Below are 10,492 nucleotides of genomic sequence, written 5' to 3' on the forward strand. Positions count from 1 at the left end.
ACTTTCAGAATGGCAAAGATTTCAATGAATACAAACCCAGGATGGAATTTGGGAGAATCCCCTAGGAGGCTATGTTAGTTTCCCTGGGCTGCAGTAACAAAGTGCTACAAATTGGGTGGCTTAAAATGGCAGAAATTTATTGTCTCACAGTTCTGGAGATTAGAAGTCCCAAATCAAGGTGTCAGCAGGGCCATACTCCCTCTGAAACTTATAGCGGAGAATCCTTCTGTTGATGGCTATCAGTCCTTGGTGTTCTTGACTGGTAGCTGCATTGCTCTGTTCTCGGCCTCTGCCATCTTATGGCGTTCTCTCTGTATGTCTGGTTCCGAATTTTCTTCTTATAAGGACACCAGTCCTATTGGATGAGAGCCCACCCTAATGACCTCATCATTACTAATTACATCTGCAAAGTCTCTCCAAATAACATCACACTCACAGGTATTGGGATTTGGGACTTCAACATATCTTTTTAGGGAACACAATTCGACCCACAGCAGTGGCCATGAAAGAGCATAAGCCCAGATACTAACACATAGCAACAAAGAGCAAAGGAAAAAAGGATCATTTCAGTGGAAGCAGCATGGACAGAGGACTATCAGGGACCAGACAACACATTCTACTTTATGCCAAGATGCTATGATGCTTCCAGAAGGAAGATGTGATTCGGAAAGGAAGGAGAAGGCTGAGCATCAAACTGGAAGTCAAACTGAGTTGATTTCAATTGACAAGATTAAGTTTGCTGATACCAAGAGGAAGTGGGGGCCGGAAAGTTCAATTCAATTCATATATATATATATGGAAAATTAATATTTTCAAACTGCTTGGGTTATAAAAATCCTATGTATTTAGCAGCAGCCAAATGGAAATGTAGTATTCTATAAATAGGCAGAACAATACAATATTTGTAGATATTAGACTGAATCTTATGAAATTGCCAGTATTTGACCATTAATAGACAAAAATGGCAGTTTGATATGGATTAACCTAATGTGCATGGAAGAGGAATTTGCTAACCTCATTGAACAAACTCAGAGACATTGATTTTACCACATATATTTGAGGGAAAACTCAGCACATGTTAAAAAGTCCAAACCTACATTCCACTCTCTTCAAATTTCTTATTCTCTCTACACAGCCAGCTAGAGTGTGGCGAGATTTTAGATTTGAATTTGAAGGAAAATGGAAAGACTGCTTAGTGATGTTTAGGGCTCAGTCTTGGGTCTGACCCAGGCTTTTCTTAGGGAATCCTGGTTGGAGATTATGTACAAGAAGTAACTAGCCCCAGCCACTTGGAGGATGGCTGATGACAAGGTTCCCATCAGTGGGTCCTTATTGTCCATAAGATGAATTCACAGCTCTGACAGGTGGCATATAAAGCCAGCCTTCACCCTAGACTCATTTCCCACCACTCCCAACCCTACTGTGGCAGAGATGGTTGTTGACCAACCCAGATTAGTGTTTTTTTCCAGAATGTAGAGCTGTTCTAGGAAAGGACTCCCCACCAGGAACTGTTTAGCTCAGTGCATCTAAATAGGACCATGCAACTAGTTCTGGTCAGTTGGAATCATGCGTGACACTTCAGCACAGAGGGGCTCATACCTTGCTTTCCCTCTTCCTTCAGTCAGCTGACTAGGTGTCCCTTGAAGCCACAAAATAAGTCAAAACTGGGGCCCTGGGTCACCACTTGGAGGCAAGCCACTCCGAGAGTTACCAGTCCAAGAACTTCTGCTTTGGGCTTGGCATGAATGTGAAATAAACTCTGATTTTGTTAAGTCACAGAGATTTGGGGCTGTTTGTTATAGCTGTACAACCTAGCCTGCCTTCATAGCCCCTATGCTTCAACCTCTGGATCACCATCCTTTCCCTCAACTTATGAAAGTGTTTCACTTGGCATGATGGCTTTGCAATCTCTCTCTCTCTACCTGGGATACCTCCTCTCTCTTCTACCTGAGAAACTACTAAGATTCAGATGAAGTGAAGTTAATTGAGTCCTTCTCTGATCTCTCCAGGCTGCATGCTACTCCCTCTTTCCTATGCTCAGTGTGTCTCTGCCAAACCATGTTAGCATAGTTATCTTGTCAAAAGAATGTGAGCTCTTTAAATGCAGGCACTAGATCTTATTCTTTATCTTCGGAGCACCTCAAATAGCGCTTGGCATTTTGCAGTCTTTCAATACATGAATTTTGGATTAGTCGAAGTGAATTGAGGGTGTGAGGATTCTCTGAGTTCATCCCTTAGGCAGTTGACTGGGGTGCGGTTGGCTTGGACTGGATGGGAGGGCTTGGGTCAGGGCAGGTCTGTCCTGGTGTTGCTGTGCTGCTCTTGAAATCCGTAAAGCACTTCAAGCAAATGCACAGAGTAAAGAAGTGGGCCCTTAGAATTTGTCTTTTGCCATTAGGTTAGAAGGTTAGAGGAGAGTAAAGCTTTCTCATTTTGAGAATGTGTATTTTTCATGGCTGCAGACCATGTTGAATACGTGCTTAGCTTGAAAGACATTGAAAATTTGGATTTCTCCCAGAGTTCAGCCAGAGACTTTTTTGAGTTCCTTTGCTTCCCTGTAAAATTTGGATTTTTTTTTTTGAGAATACAACAAGGGAATAAGAAAAAAGCAAGTTCCAGTGAAATGGGAAGTGCTTTAATAGGAATGTTTTATTGTCTCCGCCCACGTTTTGGACATAGCTTATGAACTGAAAACACTGCTTTAATAAAAATGGAATCCTATTGGTTACATGAAATCCGGTCCCTCCTTCTTCAAGTAGACTGAAGGAGGGGCCCTCATTCCTTGGGGTTGCTGACGAGGGCTGTGGTGGAGTAGGAGTAGGGACTGAGCAGAGCAGCGATGGTGTAGCGGCGGGGGCCAGAGTCGTTTGCTGTGAACACCACCTGCGAGAGAACACAGACAGGGTCCGTTTCTAACAGAGCTCTACAACGTGCGTCATGGACAGAGACATGACTGGAAGTCAGAATCAAATTAATTATTTTATTGTATTATTTCATTTTTTGGAACAGTTAGAACAAAAGGCAAAAATCCAAAAATTTTTCTTGTAAGCTAAACCCTTGGAGCCCCGTGCCGCGCTTAGAACAAGAGTTCTTTGCCACCCCCTATATGATCAGGTTTTTTTGTTTTGCAAATTCACGCAGAGAATCAGAGTGGCCCTAGTGTGGCTGAGGGAAATCAGAGAGCCTAAATGCTCTTGTTCACTTTCTTGGTTTTAGAAAAAAGAGGGGAGAACGTGGAAACTGGCGTTCAAGGACCCAACTCCTGAGAATGATGACTGCCAATCCCACCGCAGACTTGGAGACCTAGAAATTTTCAGGCTGGAAGGGAACATTCTTCTCATTTTACCGATAAACAAATCAGACCTCTGAATTAGAGTGTTTGGCCCAAGTGTATACAGTGACAGAGCCAGGCTAGAAGTTAAAGCTCCTGTCCCCAAATCCAGAGATTCTTCTCCCATTATTCCTTTGTATTTTCTACCATGAGGATCAAGTACATTTTTATGTATCTAATAAGCAATGAAATATGGAATAAAAGCAATATAGGATTCTATTTACAATATAAGCAGAGTGAGGAGGATCATGTTGGAATTCTGAAATCTACACATGTTGGAGTTCACTTAAGCTTTCCAACGAGGCAAATTGTTGATGAAAGCATTGTTCCAGTTAGTCACGGATGCCAGGCAAATTTATTAGAGCTTCTGAGACTCAGAAGCTAGGCTAGGGCTAGGCCAGGTGCCCGGAGTGAGGCAAATAGGGAGAAATTTGGTTCAGGGGAGAGATGGAGGACAGCGAGGAGGTGTTTTAATCTTACTCATTTTGTACACAGGCCCTGGATAGCGCTTGGGACACACACTGGATAAATACTTTTTGTTTCAAAGTGAAAAAAGGAAATCTTGATTACTTGGGGACAGGAGAAAAAAGATCTGACTGAACCATACCAAAACCAAAATTAGCATCAGGGCAAGGAAAGGGGAGAATCACTTAAGAATCTCTGTGAAGGAGGAAGAGCACTCCTGAAAGGCCAAGTTTCTGGAAGCAACTTGGGAAATTTTCTCCTCTCTTATAGTGACATTGGCCTCCAGCTCCATTTGATTCTTCCTAAAAATTGTAAATGGCATAATCTGTGTTCAAAATCCATGAAATGAAGAGGACTAAAGTTCCAAAAGAAATGTCCTAGTTTTCTTGGTAAGTCTAATATGGCCACCTGGGGCAGTGGCCAGGGAGGAGGTGGTAGTGCTCAAGGATGGCAACACTCTGGGAGGTCCTTATCAGAAGAAGTTGGCAGGAAAGGAACTCATGGCTGGACCCACCATGCACCAGTCATCAAAGGGAGGCACTGGGACTCATGCTTGCCTGCTTGCTCTCTCATTCCCCATATCCATTCAGGTTCCAAGTTGGGCTCATGGTCCTGCCTAATGTGTCTTACATCAGTCCCTTCCCTTCCATTCCAAGAGCAGGGATATGTTTTCACTTCTGAATCTCTAGCATCCCGAAGTGTGCTCAACACAGAAAAGGGTTTTATTTTTTAAATGTTTGTTGAATGAATGCTAAAAGAGTGAACAGCAGACGAAGAAAGCTAGCATCTAATGAATAGGGGCAACATGTCATGGACAGTACACAGTGAATCTTCTCAGATGATCTCATCAGGCCGAGACTCTAGGGGCAAATGTCTTGTGGTGGGTACCTTCTAAACCTCGCATCCATCCCTGACCGGGCTCTTGCTGCCGGGCTGAGGAGTAACCAGAGGCACGCTTCTTGGTAGATGGGGGTCTCTTGGTGACATGTGGGCCTCAGAAATCAAACAGGCCTACAGTTTCCCTAGCAACACTGTCTACTAAAAGAACCGTTTTATGTCAATTGAAAATCTCATCCATGACTAAGCCAGAGAGAATGGTTCCTTTTCATGCCGAGCTATTTTTGATGCAATTAGTTGATCTTTAACTCTGACCAACATGTCTGGATTCTATTTCCATGACAGCCATCTGTTTTAAATGACTTAAGGAATCACAGACAAGTAGGGAGATGGGTCCATGTATAACTCTGAGGAATACTGTGTGAACCGCGGGTTACAAATGTGGCTTCATTAGTGTTATTCTTAGCTTGGCTTCTCACAGGAAGAAAGCTGAGGCACAGCTGAGGCTAAACCCAGCCTGGGCCTTGTTGGTAAACATTACTGCTTCTCCCCTTACTGGCCCCATGCCCTTGACAAGTTATGTAACTTCTCTGTGCCCCACTTTCTTCATCTGTGAGATGGCGCTCACAGTAGGACTGATCCCAATGGGTTGTTTATGAAGAAGAAATAGGTTAAATGTAGAACACAGAAGTGTCTGGCCGTGGTGTATGCTTGACACATGGTATCCATTGTGTTGCCATTATTATTTTGAATTTACTGTTTCTATATGCATTGCCCCAAATCACGTATCTAAACCTCTGGGAGCCAGATGGGCTTTGAAATGAAGTATTTTTCAGATTTGAGAGAAGTCAAATGGCTCATCTATCTTTTGTTACATAACATCCTAAGTGGGGTCTGGAAGGCTGCCTCATAATCCAACATATTAATATTTCTTTGTCAAACAAATATTTGTATCAGTGGAATGAATGAAGACTGTAAAGAACATTGTATAAGTTCAGGTCATGTTACTAAGTGAGTTTTCACCAAACTTAGAAAAAAGTTTGCTTTTCAGAGTTTTGTGGATTTCTGATTGTAGAAATGGGAAAAGGAAACTGCTAGTTCAGTGCTTTACTTCGGACAGTTCCGTGGTATGAGAAGTGCAAACTGTGCCTTTCCTGGGACTAAGAGCGAAAAACCAAAACACAATGGAAGTGTCTCTACACTCACCTCCGCATATTCGTGGAAAGGGGAAATGCCGAGTGACTGCCAGTAGGACTTGGTGTCTAATTCCACTTTGTATATCCCTTCTACGAATTTCTCGTCAGTTGTGAGCCCATGAAGCTCCCCAAATTCACTGGTTTTCCTAGAAGGTGCAAAAATCCACATTAAGTTAGGCATTAAGAGAATAAATGACATGGTAAGGTAACACCACACATGCGTATGCACACACATGCACGCACATTTGTGTAGGGGTGTGTGTGTGTGTGTGTGTATACATGTTTTTTTCTCAACCAAATCAGGACAGAGACTACTTTAGTAACTGAAATTAAATGATAGTAATTTGTCAGAAATGTTTCAAATAGCTCAATGTAGATTTTCTTTCTCTTATGAGAACAAGATATGGGTGTAATGTTTCACTTAAGAAGAGTCATTGCGATTCAGGCTTGGTGTTTGGATGAAGTTTCGTGACTCTCCCTGGAAGTGACCATAAGCTGCTCTGACTCTGCAGTTTCCCCTGATGACACCAGGCTCTCCTCCCCTCTCCCCCAGCTGCCAGCGGGCACCTTTCAGAGGTGGTATCATTTGTATACACACTGGGAACCCCAAACTACAATGAGGAACTGGTATCTGACTCTTTTCCCTTTTGTGTACTTAATCTCTTTAATAACTCTTGGCCAACAGCAAATATTAGGCACCTTTATTTTTAACTAGCTAACTTCTATTTCCATTTAAGTACCTAACGACAATAGCTGATGTTAGAAATTGCTGTCCATTAGACTGCAAAAACTAAGACAGATTAAAATGGAAGTTGTCTTTACTGACTCTGACCATTGCCCTCCCACCTTTCTTCATTTCCAGGAAGAAAATATTTAGTTTCCTTTTTTGTCTTGTCATAAAAAAAAAGATTCACACGAACATCTGAATGTTTTTGGTGTCCCTTCTAGCTCTTGCTTAGAATATTTTTGTAACTACTTTACATATTGTGTTTGCTATTTTATATAAATATAAATGAATTAGCAAATAAAGACTCAATTGAAAGCACACCAAAGAAAATGGACTTCCCAATGATAGGTGGAAGAATCATATTGTGATTCTTGGGAGTCAATTAAAATCCACAGAAATTCACCTCCCAGGGCATAAACACTTAGCAGTATTGTTGGTGCTGAGGATTTCTTGGCAGCTCTTTCTTTTAGTTAGTTGGTTTAGGTGTACTAAGGTGCATTTTCTTTGAAATTCTTGCTAGCGGAGGTCGAAAAACTCTGTGAAAGTTGTAAAGCAGTCGATGGAGACGAGAAGTCATTTTTTAACTTGACGGTGGGTGATTGTGAAATTGGTCTGTGGCTGTGCTTTGCATTATGTGACTTTCTCTTCTGTGTCCTTTCTTATTGAGCTTGACAGCCCCAAGCTTTGCACAGAGTAGGTGCTCCACAAGTGTTAGACAAAAGCCCTAAATTCTGGAGGATCCAGATAAACTACGGATAGGTGCCTTGTCAATGCTGCCCTTCAATTCCTTTCCTTTCACTAAGAAATTAACACAGGTTGTATATCTTCCCTAAAATTCCAAGACAAGGACTCTCAGCTTGAGTGTTGTGAAGGGTAGCAGGGGAATCTGTGAAACTCCTGAAATTACGTATACACATTTGTGTGTATGTGCATTTTTCGGGATGTGGACTGCATAGTTTTTATCAATTCTTAAAGTAGTCTGTGACCCAAAAAGATGGTGAAGCAATGCTGGACTAGGGGAGTTGCTGGCTCCTTCTTTGCACCACTGTCTGCCCTAAATGCTTCTCAGGCTCCTGGTCACTCCCAGCTAAGCAAAGCAAGAGGAGAGTATCCTCCTTAGGGCCCACTTGACCTCTGCCTGCATTTTCAATCTACTTGTAGATTCTTCAGCGAATGACATGAGCCACTTTCTCTAACAAGTGGTCGGTGAATAGGAAGATATAATGAAGTCTCACTTCTAGGTTCATCAGGCAGCTTACCCAGAGGCGAACAGTTCCCAGGTCTCATCAGCAGCCTTTTTGAACACTTTCACATCCACGTTGGCAGCAGGACTGCCTCGGACAGCATCAAGGACTTTGACCATCAGAGGACACTTGGATTCACCAGCGCCCTAGGCGTAGAGAAGACAAGGGAGAAGTCAACAAAATTGGCAAGAGTGAAAGGATCTATTCTTTCTGGTGTTAGAAATCTGGAACAAGGCAGGAAGAACATGCTAATTCCATTTCCAGCAACGTAAGTGTTGATAGTTAATGAGCTTCCCTCACTCAGTCTAACACAGACCTGATTGTTTCCAAAGCAAGAATGGTATTTGCCTCTGGACATGCTGCAATCGACCAGGGGCATGGATAATGAATTTTAACGGAGAAAGTAGGCCCTCTGAGAACAGTTGCTTTGTTAATCCTTGCCGTTTGAGTGGAATTACTGAAAAGATGTTATGTGCCACAAGACCAAATAGTTTTTCCTGAGAGCATTTCAGTCAGATGTGGCTGCGGTAATTCCCTCTTACTAGTTGTTTGTAAAATAATGTCAGACTACTTCTTGACCCATTTTATGGCATTTGTTAATTCTTCTAGAGGACTTAAGAATTAGATAACTGACTAGAATATTATCTACTAAGCCTTTCAAAGGTTAATCAATAAATACATTTTAATCAGCTAAAGGGAAATAAACTTTATAAAAGGATGTTTGTAAAAATTCAATATTAAGATCTTCATGAATATGATATCTTTATTTCTACCATCTGTCTGAGGAAACTGAGGCACCGGGCATTGCAAAGCCAATGCACCAAATCAGGACAGGAGAGCACCCAGAGTCCCAGCCGCAGGTCAGTGAGCTCTGCAGAACTTCATTCTTTTTGAAGTTTGAGTCCATGATGTTTAAAAACAGGTGCTGGGTACCCTTGCTCTAGTCACAAAAGCTGGTTAGAAAAGCTAGAAGAAGTCACTTCTGCTTCACCTACTGTCCATAGGAAAGGTATAGAAGGACTTTAGGGAGTCAAATACTCACCGCGGGGCCAGCCTCAGATGCAAATACCAGTCCGGCGAGGCAGAGGAGAAGCAGGTGATGAGAAGCCATCGTGCCAAGAACGAGCGGACCTCTGTGATGGTCGCTTCCAGTTGGGGGCTTTTATACTCACTGCTCCCAAGTCAGGCTGCTGATCCCTGCCAATCTGACTCCAAACCTGCTGATTCTGATTATTGACTTAGTCAACAAAGGGAGAATAAGTAACCCGCACAAATATGAACCTTGCCTAGAGAGATTAGAGTGCTAGAACATTAGCTCCATGAAATATTCTTAACAGGGCATTTGACCACCCAGGTCACCAAAACAAAGCAGACGAAACAAAACAAAATATTCCTCTCCCTCCTTGGCTGGATGCAGCAACGTTCTTAGGAATGTTTTTTCTCCCTTCCCTATTTCTATGCATGTATTCCATTTTCTATACATTTTGTCTTTCATTTTAGATGATAGACGCAAGTGGTAATAATTTATTTCACTCTGATGACATTTGGCAGCACAGGCTTAAATACAGTGCGTTAGAAGACATCATCGCCCTTGATATATGTCCATGAGACAACAAGAAAAGACCCTTGGGCAGTGCTCACATTTAAAAAACCTACATTTCAGCCAAACAAAGTCATTGGAAGCTTTACTTAGTCAGCAATTTCTCCACAATTTTTGTGTTCTGCCCAGACAAGTTTCATCTCAACCCAAGGAATAATGCCATATTTCAAACTGGCATCCACAAGCCTGAAATACAGAGGACCAGAGATTCTTTACTGCCTCTCCTGTACTGAATGTGCAGAAACAAGGCTACCCCACTGGCTTTTGTCAGAATCAAAATTTCCGGAAGTAGAGAGGCCTGTGAGAACTAGAAGCTGTGGTTGACGACAGCTTCTCTTCCTCCTGGCCGGAATTATAATCACTCCAGGATTCATTGATCAAGTACCAACTCTTGCATGCATGTGTGTGCACGTATGTGTATGTGGCTTTGCTCATGTATTAGTTAAGACAATTTTTGTCCTTATAGAGACAAATATGTAGAAGATGTAGAGAAGATAGACAAAACTTTTGGACAAATGCATGTCAAGGGTGAGTCCAGTTTGGAGCACTGAGAGCTGGGGGAACATTTCCATAGCTGTCAGAGTCAGGTTGGAAGAAACTCAACAAGAGATCATGAAGATAAGGGCTTTCAGGGAGGGTGACGGGACAGGAAGGCATTCCAGCAGAATGGAAGTGTGCAGGAGAAGACCTGGGAGTGCGAGTTGACCATAGGAAAGCAAAAATGGGCAAATCCAGTTCAGAGCATAGCTAGGAATGGAATCTTATAGCCTTAGAGCCTGACTCTGAAGTAGCACTGGAAAAAGTATTGAATGGAGTTAGATGACCTGAGTCATCCAGTTCGTAGTTCTGCTGCCCAGTTTCCCAGATGACCTTTTCTGAGTTATTTAACATGTCAGATATTCAGCTTACACAGTCATCAAATAGAAATACATATCCACTTTTCTACTTCAAAAGACTGTTCTAATAACTTTTACTATGAGATGATATAAAAGCTCTTCATAAACTGTAAACCACTATCCCAGTGTAAAGCATAATTACAATTTGGTCTCTGCTGAGGAGAAAATCCTTTCTCTTACATCTTTCATATATTGT

At 42.2% G+C, this 10,492-nt stretch overlaps 1 protein-coding gene across 1 annotated transcript; it reads right to left on the minus strand.

Moving 5' to 3' along the window:
- Positions 1-2,613: 2,613 nt before the first annotated feature.
- TTR (transthyretin) lies at positions 2,614-9,000 on the minus strand. Its single transcript, XM_046672224.1, has 4 exons — positions 8,843-9,000; positions 7,816-7,946; positions 5,840-5,975; positions 2,614-2,883 (listed from the first exon to the last, which is right to left on the minus strand). Exons 1-4 carry the CDS (start codon positions 8,909-8,911, stop codon positions 2,776-2,778), a joined length of 444 nt encoding a protein of 147 aa, XP_046528180.1. The 5' UTR covers positions 8,912-9,000; the 3' UTR covers positions 2,614-2,775.
- Positions 9,001-10,492: the final 1,492 nt, after the last annotated feature.

This window comes from Equus quagga, chromosome 9 (assembly GCF_021613505.1).
Source record: "Equus quagga isolate Etosha38 chromosome 9, UCLA_HA_Equagga_1.0, whole genome shotgun sequence".
Classification (NCBI taxonomy): domain Eukaryota; kingdom Metazoa; phylum Chordata; class Mammalia; order Perissodactyla; family Equidae; genus Equus; species Equus quagga.